General features: G+C 47.1%; 1 protein-coding gene across 1 annotated transcript; it reads right to left on the bottom strand.

Annotated features, from left to right (window-relative positions):
- Positions 1-2,135: 2,135 nt before the first annotated feature.
- SDE2 (spliceosome associated SDE2) lies at positions 2,136-15,755 on the bottom strand. Its single transcript, XM_028111820.2, has 7 exons — positions 15,582-15,755; positions 8,861-8,978; positions 6,983-7,094; positions 6,483-6,652; positions 5,441-5,555; positions 3,087-3,570; positions 2,136-2,603 (listed from the first exon to the last, which is right to left on the bottom strand). Exons 1-7 carry the CDS (start codon positions 15,699-15,701, stop codon positions 2,382-2,384), a joined length of 1,341 nt encoding a protein of 446 aa, XP_027967621.2. The 5' UTR covers positions 15,702-15,755; the 3' UTR covers positions 2,136-2,381.
- Between the last annotated feature and the right edge of the window lie 140 nt (positions 15,756-15,895).

The following is a 15,895-nucleotide window of genomic DNA, read 5'->3' as shown; positions in this document are numbered from 1 at the left end:
AAGGCAGATGCTTAACCAACTGCCAGGCATCCCAACTTATTCCTTTCTCTTAAGATTTACTTATTTTTGCAGGGGGCAGGGTAGGGCCAGAGGGAGAGGGAGAGAGAATCCCAGGCAGACTCCCTGCTGAGAGTGGAGCCTGACTCGGGGCTCGAATCTCATGACCCTGAGATCACGACCTGAACAGAAACCAAGAGTCAGATGCCCAACTAACGGAGGCACCGAGGAAACCCTCTTCCTCTTAATTTCTTTAAAATATAGGTTTGGGACGCTTGGCTGGCTCAGTGGGTGAAGCATCTGCCTTCGGCTCAGGTCATGATCCCAGGGTCCTGGGATCCAGTCCCGCATCAGGCTCCTTGCTCGGCGGGGAGTCTGCTTCTCCCTCTGCCGCTCCCCCTGCTTGTACATGCACTCTCTGACAAATAAATAAATACTCTTTTAAAAAATAAAATAAAATACATGATTAAAGTAGAAATTGCAACATGTTACAGGGCTTGTAAGGAATACAGTTTAATATATATGTATGAAAACAAGACCATCAATGACAGGGATGGTAAATGGACCTATGCAGTTGCAAGACTGCTACATTTTATGTGATGTAGTACATGAGCTCTAGGCAGACTGAAAAACTGAGAATAGATGTCATAACTCCTAGAGCATCCACTAAAAAATTATGCAGACAGGAAAGCTAAAAAGCCAACCAATTAAAATGTAAAACTCTAAAATAAACTAATCCAAGCAGAAAACAGTAAAATGATAACCCTAAATCTGACCCTGCCAGTAATCATAGCTTCTATTAATAAACACGAATTAAAAGGTGGAGTCTGTCCAGAACAGAGAGAAGTGTAAGATCCAATATGTGCTGTGTACAAGAATGCCACTCACTTTAAGTAGAAAGACAGAGAGAGGCAGAAAGTGGTGTATCACGCACACGGTACACATTAGAAGGCTGCAGGAGCTCTAACTCACCTCAGATACAACAGAATTGAACATAAAAGCTATTAGCAGACATAAAGAGGGGAATTTCTTAACAATCAAATGGTCAATTCATTAGGAGGACATAACATAACCTAATAACAGGCCCTCAAAACATGAAGCAAAATTGATAGAAGAGACAGACAACTGCACGATCGTAACAGAAGATTTTAACACCTCACAACACCTGATAAGACACAAAAAATCTGCGAAGACACGGAAGATGTGAACAGCAATAGTATTAATTACGTAACCTAGCCGGTATTAGAGAACAAATTCACCCAACATTTTGGAGTACATATTCTTTTCAAGTGAATGTGGAACTTCACCAAGACAGACCATACATATACTGGGTCATGTTAGGAGTCTCGATAAAACTAAAAAGACTGAAATCATAAACACATTCTCTAACCTTGATGGAATTAAAGTACAAATCAGTACCAATAAGATATTTAGGGAACAAAACAGACATCTGCTAATTAGGCCATATGCTTCTAGATAATCAACCCATGGGTCAAAGAATTCACAAGGAAAATAGAAAATATTTACAACTGAATAACGAAAACACAACATATTAAAAATTGAGATGCAGCCCAAGTAGTGCTTAAAGAAAAACGTGTAACTTTAAACACTTCTACTAGAAAAGGCTAAAATCATGACCTATGACCTATCTTGAGCTAAAGAAAAAAGAGCAAAGTAAATCCACACTAAGTAGAAGAAAGTTAACGATAAAGAGCAGAAATCAATGAAACTGAAAAAGTTGAGAAAAATTAACAAAGCCAGAAGCTAGTTCTTTGAAAATCACCTCAACAAAACTGACAAAGCCCTTGTGAGACTGACTGGGGAAAGTAGCAAACAGAAACCACCAGTCCCAGGATGAAAAAGCAGTTACCACCACGGCTCCTACAGATGTTAAAAAGAATAAGGAGGGACTCCTATGAACATCACGTGTTCTGTATGTGGTACGGGTTATATATTGCGCTCTAACAATGAAGAGCATTGGAAAACATTATTAAAATCATGAGAGAAAATATATTGACAGTACTGTACTGTATTGATAGAAAAAAAATCCACGTGTAAGTGGATCCGTGCTTTCCTGACCTGTGCTGTTCAAGGGTCAACTGTGTAACTTACATAATGACACAAGATGAAACCAAAAATCTGAATAGCCCTGTATTTATTAAATTAAATCTGTTCCAAAAAACCATCCCACGAAGAACACTGCAGGGCCAGATGATTTCACCCATTAATTCTATAAATACAATAATGAAAAAAGAGGAGGGTCAGAACTGGGTTATTAAAACGTGAGCTTTACTATTGATAGGAGTAACGGCTGGGAGTCAACATTCTGCAGGTTACAAACGCCAGACTGTGAAGAACTAGGGAAGCAGCTCCGAAGAAGACATTCATTTCTTCTTCCCCTTCAAAGGCTTGGCGAACAGAGCCGGGTCGATGTAGTCCCTCGCCAGGCCCCTGACAGAGAAGAGTCTGGCCGCGCGCTCTTGCAGGGTGCCCCCACATTTCAGTCCCAGGGCCGTGAGTTCACACTTGAGCCTGTCCAAACCCAGTGCCTCCAGCTCTGCCGCAGAGCTGAAAGCCAGCAAATCGAGAGTTTGCTGACCAGTATCCTGAATGGGAAAAAGGAAAATATTAAAAACAGACTCCTCCCAATCATGTGGGGCGCCTGGGGGGGCTCAGTCGGTTAAGCGTCTGCCTCCGGCCTAGGTCACGATCCCAGGGTCCTGGGATCGAGCCCTGCAGCGGGCTCCCTGCTTGGCGTGTGAACCACACCCGTTAAACGCTCATGAGGGCCATCCACCCCAACTCAGGCATTAAAATGTGATCAACTTGCAGCTTAGAACAGATAAACTATGAGGCCAAGGACGCCCCCTGGTGGCAAAACGATACACATTCCAGAGTTTAAAGGGAAAAAACTAAAGGCCTTTTTGGGGGGCTGAGGCGAGCTTTGCTCTCATCCATACTTCTGGTTACGAAACAAAGCTTCACACTCAGCAGCCGATGGGGAAAAGCACGTTTCATGCTGAGGACTTACTGAGGAACTGTGGCCATCGAGCTCCCCTGGCTCTGGGTGTGGACCCCAAACTACTCACTGTGTTTCCTGATGGGCTCCCCTCCAGTCTGGCGGCGGGCGCGCTCCCCCCCGCCTCTCCAGGCGCAGCCTCGGCAGCTCTGTCCGCATCGGCCTCCGCCTTGGGCTCCTGGGCTGGTCCCGTCCCCGTGGCCTCCTCTTCTGTGGGCTCTTCGCCCTCTGGCCCTCGCTCTTCCTCCGTGGCCACTGTCCTGCCCACATGCCCCTGAGCAGAGATCTGCCCCGACTCGGCACACACGTCTGCGGAGACAGCACACACCGAGCCCGGCCCTGGGGCCGGCACTGGCTCCGGGGACTGAGAGGCTGCCCTGGCCATGGCCGCCCCAGGGCAGGGGCGGGAACACCCAGCTGCCGGCTCCACACCATCGAGGCCATTGTCTGCGGCATGAGAGCTCATTCCTGAAGCACTAGGAGCTCCTGCCCGGTCATCATCCGAGGTCTCCGAGCTGGACTCCTCTGCCGTCTCCAGCCCTTCCATGCCCAACCTGCCGGGAGCAACAGAAAGGCTTAACACCACGCAAGGCTTCCCTGCTGGACAGAGTTACCGTTGTCCAGGGAACGGCCTCTGTCAGGATCAAAGGATCTGCTCGCTTGAGATGGACAGTAGCTAAGTTTCACAGAAAGATATTCAGAAGTATAAAGAGGGGAAAAAAATTCAGTGAGCCTGAAACCAACCATCCCAAAGTTTCAGAAGGAATCTTCTTTACAGTTGTGACTCGTCTTTTTTGTTTTTAAGAATTTACTTACTTATCTGAGAGAGAGCACAAGCGGAGGGAGGAGCAGAGGGAGAAGCAGACTCCCCGCCAAGCAGGGAGCCCGATGCGGGGCTAGATCCCAGGACCCTGGGATCAGGACCTGAGCCGAAGACAGACGCTTAATGACTGAGCCACCCAGGCGTCCCTAAATAGTTGTGAATCTCTTAAAACAAAACTGATTTTGCCTAAAGCTTTTTTTCCTATCTTGTTCAAGTCTCAATGGTTACAAATGTAGATAAAATAACAAAAACAGTTAAAAGAAAATCCTATTTTTATTCATAATCGCCCCAAACTGGAAACTACCCAAACTCTCAACAGAACGTATAAAACAGATGCGACGATACTTGGCAACAAAAAGGACAAGCCACTGATACATGTAATACCAGCCATGGATTGTAAAAGCACTGTGCTAAGTGAGTGACTCCAGACACAGAGGGCTGTAGATGTTCTGGAAAAGACAGGACCATGGGAACAAACACCATGCCAGCATCAGCGCTTGCCGGGGGTGGGGGCAGGGGGACGGGAATTAACCACAAAGGAGCACATGGGCAATTTTTAGGGAAACGGAAATAGTCTATATCTTGGTTACATGACTATATTTCTCAAAACTCTAAATGTGGTCAATAAAGAAGTATGAATTCTTTTTAAAGACTATTTATTTATTTGACAGAGAGCTAGAGAGAGAGCACAAGCAGAGCGGCAGGCAGAGGGAGAGCGAGCGGGAGAAGCAGGCTCCCCGCTGAGCAGGGAGCCCAATGCAGGACTCAATCCCAGGACCCTGGGATCACGACCTGAGCCGATGGCGGACGCTTAACGACTGAGCCACCCAGGTGCCCCAACAAGTATGAATTTTAGTGCATTATAAATTGCATCCCAATAAGCCTGATTCAACACCCCCCCCCCCCGCCGGCACAATCCCACTATCTTTTACTCTCAAAAACACTCAATTCCTATTTCAGAAAGAACACCCAAGATTCTCTTTCTCTACTGGACTTGCACAGTTACATGATTTTTCATTAACAATTATCTTTCTAGCCCCAAAGCAGAGGCCAGCAAGGAAGCAAGATGCGTCTGGACATCATTTTCTAGAACTTGCCCCAAGGGGAGTGAGCTAGTGGCCAACGGACCGCGTGGGCAGGGGGAGCACCAGCAGCAGAATGGACAAGACAAGGCGCCGTCGTGCTTTTCAGCTGCAAGTGCAAAAGCGGGCCAAGCGAGCTCTGGCAGTGGCCACAAGACCTCAGTAACGACTGAAAACCCACAGAGAAAACAGAACAATCTGGAAAATACAGCTGTGGCTTCCAGTTAGAATTTCTGAAAGTTAACTCTTTCAGCACCAAAGAGTCATTCAAGTATAAAGGCATTCCTACTTGATCTTTCACTAAGGAAAAGCTGTCCCTTCGCTTCCGTTCCCGGCACGCAGGGCAGAAACCATGAGAAGCGTGCACCGTGTGACAGCCGTGGACACCTAAGGACTGAAGCACCCTGGAGACGTCCACGCTCCCACCAAACCTTACTTTAAAAAGTGTTTACACCAGACAGGCAAGAGGAAACGTCAGGTTGCACAGACCTCCCTGGGAGGACGATGAAGCGCACTTACCAAAAGCACTTCCTTTTCCCTGCGCTGGCTCCTCGGTCCGTTTTTGACTGGTGGGGTCTTTTCCGACTTTCACCGATTTCGGCCGAAACCATCTTGCTGGAGGCAGCCTGCATACCTAAGCAGAAATGTTTCCAACTCAGTTATGCCGTCAGAGGTGAGTATAACTGGAGACGTTACCAAGAGCATGGACGGCAAACACAGCCACACTGCAGTCTAAAGCTCGAGTCTGTTAACATTCCAAAATTTAATATGGCTAAAACGAGATTGGACTCAAGTTTACACAGGTTCAAAGTACTGAGCATTCGGGCTCTGGAACCAGGTTTGAGAACACCAAAGGCCAATCTGTAGCCCTGGGCCTGAGAGGTGCCTCCCGGCGCCCCCAGACCTGAAGGGCCATCCCCTGCTACTCACTGCTTGTACAGTGTTACGTGATAATCTTTTGATTGAAAGATTCCTTATTATTCAACGGAACCCACAAGAGCCCTAGCATAATGCTTTGGATGCTTAAAAAAAAAAAAAAGTTAATCATTCTCATTAAAAACCATTAGAAAAAAAAAAAGAAACCGGACCTAAAACCAGCATAAAAACAAGGCCAACACCCCTGAGGACTTGGTGTATCCCCACGAAGCACAAGTGTTCCTACCTGGGGCCCATGGGTACCCAGAATTCCAGAGTCAAGTACACGACATACCTCACGTGTGCTCTTTCTTTTCTGGGGTATGAGGCAATACTGTTTATTGCTATTATTACTTTGAAAGATTTTACTTATTTTAGAGAGAGCACATGTGCGCACAGGGCGCAGAGCGGAGGGAGAGGGTCAGGCCGACTCCCTGCCGAGCACAATGCCCAATCCCACGACCCCAAGATCACGACGTGGGCCGAAATCCAGAGTTGGACGCCAAACTGATGGAGCCCCCCAGGCGCCCCTGTTCTGGGTATTATCGAGGGGAGAGGTCCCACGGCTTTCCCCCGATTCTCAGTCTGTGACCCACGAAGACTCTGGAGAGACAGTGCGGCTTCCACAAGGCGCCCTCACGCTCACCTCTGAGCACGGAGTCCTCCAGGCGCTCGGCCATGTCATGGCACTGCTGCTGGTATGCGGGGCTGGCGAAGCAGTGCCGGGGCTCCGCGAGCTTCCGCTGCAGCCGCTCCAGGCGCTTCTGCTCCTTCTCGGCCTCCCGCTCAGCCTGCTGTCTCACCCACTCAGCCATTCTGGGAGGGGCGGGAGACATGGCGCTGACCAGACAGATCACGCACACGCCTGCTGACACATGACGAGCCCCCACCCCCGACAAAGCCACACTGTCCCGGGCCTGCCAGGAACCCCTCAGAGAGGCGCACTGGGCTTACCACCAGCACGCTGGGAGGGACCCCCTCAAGCCCGACGGGAATTATTAAACAACGGAAAGAGCTACGGCCAAGAAGGAGTGAGAACACTTGTCTTCCAAGGCTACAGCTGGACATGCACGGCACGTGGACAACCACCACAGCCAGCAACGTGCGTTGCTATCGTCAAAGAAATTAACACAGCGGGCAGCTTACGCTTTCTCATGGTTGACATCTCGTAGCCTCCTTCCGCTGAGGTCCCGGCAAGCTTCTCGATTGGTTGTCTTCTCAATCTGAGCACCAAGCGCCCGGAGCATAGATCCAAACCCTGGGGCAAATATATTTGGAGAAAGCACATTAAAAAGCGTTCCAGGGGGGCACCTGGGTGTCTCAGTCGGTGAAGCATCTGCCTTCGGCTTGGGTCGTGGTCCCAGGGTTCTGGGATGGAGCCCCACATCTTCTCCCTCTCCCACTTCCCCTGCTTGTGTTCCCTCTCTCGCTGTTCAAATAAATAATATCTTAAAAAAAAAAAAGAGGGTTCCAGGATGGATAAATGCCAAATTTGTTGAACTTGCTATTATATCACAAGATTAAAAATGATCTCTTTGGGGCACCTGAGTGGCTCAGTTGGTTAAGCATCTGACTCTTAGTTTAGGCTCAGGGTCGTGAGATCATGTCCCCACATCGGGCCACATGCTCAGTGAGGAGTCTGCTGAAGTTTCTCTTTCTTTCTCCCTTTGCCCCTTCCGTGCTCACACTCTCTCTCTAAAATAAATAAATAAATCTTACCAAAAAAAAATTTTTTTTTCTTTAAAAGAAAGGGACATCAAGATTCTGCCCAGGCATCGAAGGTAAAAATATTGATAAACCTGATTCAACCTTGTGCCTCTCACCCTTCCTCTTGTATTTCTGAAATACTCTATCTGCACCACTGGGATTTTTTTTTTTAAGATTTTATTTGACAGAGAGAGTGCAAGCGAGAGAGAGCACGAATGGGGGGGCGGGCAGAAGGGGAGGGAAGAGCAGACTCCCAACTGGGCAGGGATCTCTATGTGGTTCGATCCCAGGACCCTAGGATCATGACCTGAGCTGAAAGCAGATGCTTTTTCAACTGAGACACCCAGGCGCCCCCAATGGGGTATTTTAGAGGGCTTTACCCAGGGCCACAGATCCCAAGGTTCCCAGATTAATAACTTAAAAAATGTTATGGTGAGATTTTGCAGTGAGTTTCAAAGGAAAAGCAATTTTAAGTTGTCCCTGGCTGATACGATAAACTTCATTCTTATCAACACGATTTCAAACAGCAGGATGATTATAATGAGATGCCAGCCAGCTCTCTGAAAACCAAACCAAATCACTGTGGATTTTGAGAAAGCTTCGGGATGACATGTTAGTGCATCAGGAGAAATACCCAGAACTGCCCATATTCCAGTTTTGCTTTTAGTTTCTCTTCTCTATTCTTAGATATGTTCATACAACGACCTGAATCTACCCCAATCTGTAAATGGCTATACTCCACAGGCCGACTTTAGTCCTCCCTTGGAACTACAATGACCTGACAAAATCTTGCTAAAAAGCAGAACAGGATTTAACTGTAATGAGCGTCTCTCTTCATCCAATTTCCCCAAAGTTTTAGAACCTAATCGCCTAAAAGCTATCCTGCTGGCGAGGGTAGAAATTATAATCAGGGGCGCCTGGGTGGCTCAGTTGTTGGGCATCTGCCTTCGGCTCAGGTCATGATCCTGGGGTCCTGGGATCAAGCCCCACATCGGGCTCCCTGCTCGGCGGGAGGCCTGCTTCTCCGTCTCCCACTCCCCCTGCTTGTGTTCCCTCTCTCGCTGTGTCTCTCGCTGTGTCAAATAAATAAATAAATAAATAAATAAATAAATAAATAAATACAATCTTAAAAAATAAATAAATAAATTATAATCAGACAATATATTCCTCAAAAAGAATAAAAGAAAAAATACTCAAAACTAGGAAAGTGAATAAAGGATTCCATATGGCAGAACAAGACCCGCACACCCCAGAGGACTGCCCAGGGCTAGAGACTGCGGCTGTGACACACAGAGGTAGCCAACATGCGGGTCCTACCTCCTTTTCCACCACAGAGCCTGGGTTCCAAACTATACACAGCGCCATGCCGCACTCCGTCACTGGTGTCCACGAGGGATCCATTGCACTTCACAAAGAAGCATTCCACTGGAACATCCTAGAGACAAGTATGGGGTTTTTAAATGAGGTTTAAATGGGGTTTTTAAGTTTCCTGCAGGAAGGAGTCTAGCCCATTATGTTTTTATTACTCTGGTTATAAGCACATAGCATGTGTTCCATTAGTTATTTGTTGGACTGAAAATCCGAAAGAAAAAAAGTCACTTCCTAGGACTTATTCGGGGTATGACTTTTTCCTAACACCTCATCATGATATGCACAAGAACTTGTCTTTCGGGTGAAGATAAGAACCGCAGGATCCCTCTCTTCTTCTCTGATAGGAAATCAGAGTCAAGGTGGAAAACTACACGGGGCTCAGACCCAGTAACTCTGCAAGGCCCTTTTTCTCTTGACTTTTTTTTAAACTAGTAATATCAAGTGGCACGAGTTTAAAAGTGACAATACAGTCTGAAAACTGTAGATAAGGACAAGCAGGGGGAGGGAAGGCGTCAACGGCATGGGCCGCCTACACCCACATCAGCTGTAGCAGGTGGAAGGCCAGCTGGTCTCTTCTGCCCATGTCCCTGAGTTACAGCAGAAGTCCAAGTACCCCCACACCCACTCTGTAGATTTCAAACATTCTCAGAGCAAGTGATGAACAGAACATATGAAAGAAGACTCACACCAACAGAAAGGAAAAATGCACAACTGGTATCTTCCCGAAGTGGACACAATGAACATTCGTTCCAGACCACATCCCACGGCCATTTCAAGGGGACCCATCTGTTCATTCAACAAATACTAATAAAGTTCCTACTAATTGCCAGGTACTTTCACGTGTTGGGATACCGCAGTGAATAATACAGCGAGTACAGACCCTGCCTCATGGAGCTTACGTTCCGGCGGGGAAAGACAGAACGACCAGATGAGTGCTATCTGATGGCCACGGTGATGGGCAGGCTGAAGGGGATGGCGTGTGTGGATGGCTGAGCCGGTCATCTGTCTAACACATACAGTTAGTCGAGAAAAGCCTCTCTGATCAAAGGTCATTTTAGCAGAGGATGAAGGAAAGGGAGAGAACAAGCCACATGGCTATCTGGAGGAAGAGCATTCCAGAGGGAAAGAGGGGCAGCAGGAATAACCCCAGAGTATTCATGGAACAGCAACCCGGCCAGCATGGCTGAAAGACGTCTGCCAAGGGGATAAGAAGGCCTTTAAAAGCCCAGGTTAAGAACCTTGGGTTTCACTCTGAATAAAGCCACTGCGGCGTGTGGCACAGATTGAGAGAGGAGTTATATTCTTAAAGGATCACTCTCATTGTTAAACTGAAATAAGACTAGAGAAGCAGAGACATCAGTGACATCGGCTAGGTGAGCAATGAAGGCCATTTGTCTCGGGGGTAGTGACAGAAGGGGATGAGAAACGGGGGTGAAGTCCCCTAGGGCTCTGGAGGTGGGCAGTGAGAGCCACAGAGCAATGAGAGAGGAGTCCAAACATTTGGCTTGACTAACAGGAAACAGAGTTGCCATTTGTTAAGAGTGAGAAGCACGTTTGGGGGACAGTTCCAGTCTCATTTTGGACGTGCTGGTTTGAAAGGTCTTACAGCCACATGGAGATGCTGAGGAACCTGGTGGGGACACAAGTCTGCAGTCTGGGGACAAGGTCTGGGCTGGAGATTTCCATTTGGAAGACATCAGCACGCCAGTAATACTCACCGCCTGGAGAATGGATGGAGTGTCCTGCAAGAGAGAGGCGGCTCCGGAACAAAGATCAGAAGTCCCAGTCGCGGCCGCTCCAAGGTTCAGAGATCAGGGAGACAAGGAGGCAGCAGCAAGAGGAAGTGGAAGGGAGGCTAGTGAGATGGACGTGCGGACAAGTGAGCAAAGAATGCCAAGGAGTGAATGTTGGAGTATGCCCACAGATGCTGACAGGCCCAGAGACAGGAAGACTGGAAACCGACCATCGGGTATGGCACGCATGGCAGGAGGTGGTCTGCCGGAGTGACGGGAACAAAACCCTGACTGGAGTACATTCCAAAGGAGAAGTTTTCTGTTCAAGGATATTTTCTATATAGAAAATTAGAGAAAAGGAGGTGACAGCTGAGAGGGATGGGGGCTCAAGTCTGCGCACTGGCAGGAATGATCCAGGAAAAAGGGAAGACACGGGAAATGCAGTGGAAAGAGAACCAACGCCAAATAAGGTAAGAGGAGATGGTATGGTGCCAAGTGGAAGCTAACTGCAACTCATCTGTAGAATAAGGATGTTTCATTCACAGTAATGGAAGAGAAGGCAGAATGTACGGCAACGAGGTAGGGGCACTGGTATGAGGACGAAGAAGGTCTCTCTTGACTGCCTGTATTTTCTCACTGAAAACAAAGTATGGGCCTCGAGATGGGAGAAGTACTGGAGATTTTATTAAAGAGAGAAGAGGTCGGAGAGTCACCAGGAGAGTGAGAGCGATGAACTCGGCACTGCTTCCCAAGCCTTTTCACACCATGCTGTACAGAAAACACATCCGGGGGACACGGGAAAATGAGCAAAGCTCCTGAGGCACCCCCAGATTCTGCCCCACTGCCGGAGGGCTGCAGCAATCAGTATTTCCGCAGTCCTCCACCCCAGCGGAAGCCCACTCTGGCCTGGAGAGATATATAGCAGAAGTGCAACGCATCACGAAGGTCGTCCATGTTTGTGAATTTACGGTAAGACTGATTTGTGTCACTGCCCAGAGAGCAGGCAGAATCGATGGATTTAAGGTAACTGGCGTTTTCCCAGGCAAATGCGCTAGCAGGAGAGAGGAGCAAAGGAGCTCAGACTACATGCAGTCATGTGATTAACAGGAAGGACTATTCCTGTCTGTAAAATACTGTCCACTTTTAAGAGTTGTACAGATTAAATAAGGTATGTATGTACCTCGTGTTTTTTTATGTTTATGAATGAAAAGCTACTTGAGCTTCTCTCAATATTCTCTGTGCCTAGTGGGTATGTATTTCTAAAAATCTAAACAACCTTAAAAGACATTAATGTGAAGGCAGAAAGATTATTATATACACCATACTTCGTGTCCAAACAGAATTGCTTGTTAAGACAACTGATCAACAAAATTGCATTTTCTACTTAAGATTCTTATCAATAATCACTAGTAGGAAAAAAGGATAAAGGAAATTTAGAATCAATTTAAGGGTCTTTGACCATCTGCGTTTTATACAGTACTTCAAGCACAAAGTAGTGTTCGTTTTAGCCCAATCAGCCTAAGGCCACCAGAGACAAATGTGTAGTTCACGAAAGTCAAATTCATTGACTCACTGCAACAAGGGGGGGGGGGGGGCGCTGCACACAAGAGGAATCCTTGGGTGTCTCACAACCAACAAAAAACAATTATTATAGGATTTGGGGCAAGGGTGGAGTTTAGGTGAAATTTAAATGAAAGTATTTTGAAAGGCTCAAAACAAAGCAGAGCTGTGTGTAAAAAGGGGCAACATCAGGTGGAGACTGTGAAGTAGATTGGATCCAGACCTGTTTCCTTGGAAACGACAAAGTTAAGATAAATATGGAATGTTGTGTTCAGAAACTCCTAATCTGAAGCTCTGCACCTGGGCTGGAAATTTAGAGTGCTTTCTCTATATCAAAGTGACTCAGAGTCTCAAGGCAAGAGTGGGATGCTTCATTCTCACTGATAAAATTTCAAACAGCAAAGTGTCTTGTAGTCTATAATTTTCCGGATCAAGGTTTCTTAGTGAATCAGAAAGCAGCAGACTTCCAAGGGAGTCATTATGACATTTTACAACTGCACCATGTCCTCGGGAGAAATACTGTTTCCTATTAACTTTGCAGCTGGCTGTTATCTGTGTCTGTTACCCTAGCCTGAAGAATAGCAGGGCAGATTTTTACTTTTTCTGTGGACTCCGACACTGACCTCATCCTGTGTCAGAATAATTTTGTTTCAGAACGCACAGATGTGAAATTGAGCTATTTTAATTTCTTCCAGTACCTCATCAAATGCCCTATTATAAGTTTCTTGTTTCTGTTCACAAATGTTATGGTCCTATTTCTTGAGCACCTGACAGAACCACCCATTTATATTTCTTCCTTCCTATTTAAAATTATTTTTTCCAATCCTCTCATAATTAAGATCCTATTTTTTCTAGTCATTTTGGATCAACTGTCAAGAGATAAAGAGTTATTTTCAGACATATTAAAATCCATCTATTTTGTAAGATATTTCCCCACCCAGATGGTCAAAAACAGTTCTGACAGTTTCTAGACTGGACTGCAGTGTAGAAAGACAAATGGGGAGGCTGAAAAACCACATTATTTGCAAAGACACGTTGCTTTTTCATGGACCCGTACAAATAGAGATTCGGTTTCCACTGCAGTGTTAATATGTGTGAAGCCTATAAATAACAAGCAGAAGAAACAGACTAGGGAAACAGGGATGAAGTGAGGTTATAAAGAAAAACATACTAGCTGCCATCTTGCATCCCCACGTGTGTGCACCTAACCTCAGCTGGTCCGCCCGAGACCCCCTGAGCGCCAACACTATTCCCCGGCGCGGTCCCGCTTGTGCTCCAACAAGATGAAAGAAACTATCATGAACCAGGAGAAACTCGCCAACCTGCAAGCACAAGTGTGCACTGGTGGGAAAGGAACTGCTCGCCAAAAGAAGAAGGTGGTTCATAGAATGGCTACAGCAGATGATAAAAAACTTCAGTTCTCCTTAAAGAAGTTAGGGGTAAACAATATCTCTGGTATTGAAGAAGTGAATATGTTCACAAACCAAGGAACAGTGATCCATTTTAACAACCCCAAAGTTCAGGTGTAGCTTGCCGAGAACACTTTCAACATTCAGGCCACGCTGAGGGCGCCTGGGTGGCTCAGTCGGTTGAGCGACTGCCTTCAGCTCAGGTCATGATCCTGGAGTCCCGGGATCGAGTCCCGCGTAGGGCTCCCTGCTCGGCGGGGAGTCGGCTTCTCCCTCTGACCCTCCCCCCTCTCGTGCTCTCTCTCTACCATTCTCTCTCTCAAATAAATAAATAAAATTTAAAAAAAAAAAACCATTCAGGCCACGCTGAGACAAAGCAGCTGACAGAAATGCTACCCAGTATCTTAAACCAACTTGGTGCAGACAGTCTGACTAGTTTAAGAAGACTGGCTGAAGCTCTGCCCAAACAATCTGTGGATGGAAAAGCACCACTTGCTACCGGAGAGGAGGATGATGATGAAGTTCCAGATCTTGTGGAGAATTTTTTTTCCTATTTTATTTATTTATTTATTTATTTATTTTTAAAGATTTTATTTATTTGACAGAGAGAGCACAAGCAGAGGGAGAGAGAGGGAGAAGCAGATTCCCTGCTGGGAAAGGAGCCTGATGTGGGACTCCATCCCAGGACCCTGGGATCATGACCTGGGCTAAGGCAGCCGCTTAACCGACTGAGCCACCCAGGTGTCCCAAGATCTTGTGGAGAATTTTGATGAAGTTTCCAAGAATGAAGCAAACTGAATTGAGTCAACTTCTGAAGAACAAAAAACTTGAAGAAGTTACTGGGAGCTGCTATTTTATATTATGACTGCTTTTTAAAATTTTGTTCACGGATCTGATAAAATCTAGATCTCTAATATTTTTAAGCCCAAGCCCCTTGGACACTGCAGCTCTTTTCACTTTTTGCTTATACACAATTCATTCTTTGCAGCTAATTAAGCTGAAGAAGCCTGGGAATAAAGTTTGAAACAAGGTTAATAAAGTTCTTTGCCTAGGATATGGTTTTATTTTTTATTTCATTGACACTGATTTGTACACAGAAAGCAAAGTTGTTTATAGAAAGCTAATCATGGCATGTAATATGGCTGGTAATTGATGAAATTTGATTAAAGATTTTAAATGGCCGTATAATATAAAAAAAAAAGAAAAGAAAAACATACTAGAGCAAGGGCCAAAATTAAAATTAGATTTGGGGAGATCACCAAATTCTTTGGGTAACTGAACAGGTTTAATGTCTCACTGCTGGGAGAAGCTCGCTGGCTTGATAATTCCGTAAACCACACATGTAACTTTAGAAATCCGCGACAGTTTTTCAAAAATATGCACGGGCAAATGTGACCATCAGAGGATCAGTGAAAACAGCTAAACGACAGACCCCGAAAACCCACGCCCTCCAGAGGACACGTGTGTGAGTGCTCGGACCAGAGACCAGATGAACCCACTGCCCTCCCCAACCATCCTCTGGCCTCGGTCTGGACATGAAAATACTCCTCTACGTTGGAGCCAACAGGGCTGTGCAGTGGACAACATGCACATCATAGAAGCACAGGATGAATGCAACGGAAACGGAAGGAACTGCGCCCTAAAAGCCATCTGCGCCAAATGCCTCATTTGCATACGAAGAAACCACGCCAAGGGTTTCTCTTCGTCCACACCGAGGGCGGGACTAAGCGCCTGTGAGCCGAGGGGTTCTTCCCCCTCCTGTGGGGACACGAAACCACCGTCACCCCAAAACAAAAACAAAGCAAAGCCTCAGCATCAGTCTGAAGCACCTTAAAACTGGGGAGCCCTCATTCTCAAAAACTGAAAACCCCAAGGAACGGACGCGCCCCCGACCCATCCTCTCCCCACCCAATCCTGCCCCCAGTCCGCCTCGTTGCCCTTCCTTCCAGGAAGCGCGAGCCTCACCCGATCTTGGCAGTGTCGGTGGATCACATCTCGTACGGAGCACCGGGCCGAGGCACATCGCACTGCCTCGCAGCCGAAGCCGGGACAACGAACCCACACCTGCGGCGCGCCGTCCGCCATTTCAGCTAGCTCCGGGATCTCCGGGTCCCGGGGACAAGGCACCGCCCCTCGCCCAGCGCGCCTTGATGGCGTCACGGGGCCTTCCGCGCCCCGCCCCCACATCTTCCGCTCGCCCCGCCCCTCCCCTGGGGCTAGTCACGTGAGCCTGGCCCCGGCGCTGTGTCGTGCCGCGCCGCGCCGCGCCAGCGGGAGAG

The sequence above is a fragment of the Eumetopias jubatus genome, unplaced genomic scaffold (assembly GCF_037043125.1).
Source record: "Eumetopias jubatus isolate StellerSeaLion01/CBP00866 unplaced genomic scaffold, mEumJub1_p1.0 scaffold_12, whole genome shotgun sequence".
Classification (NCBI taxonomy): domain Eukaryota; kingdom Metazoa; phylum Chordata; class Mammalia; order Carnivora; family Otariidae; genus Eumetopias; species Eumetopias jubatus.
This window is presented reverse-complemented; position numbering and strand designations above follow the sequence as displayed.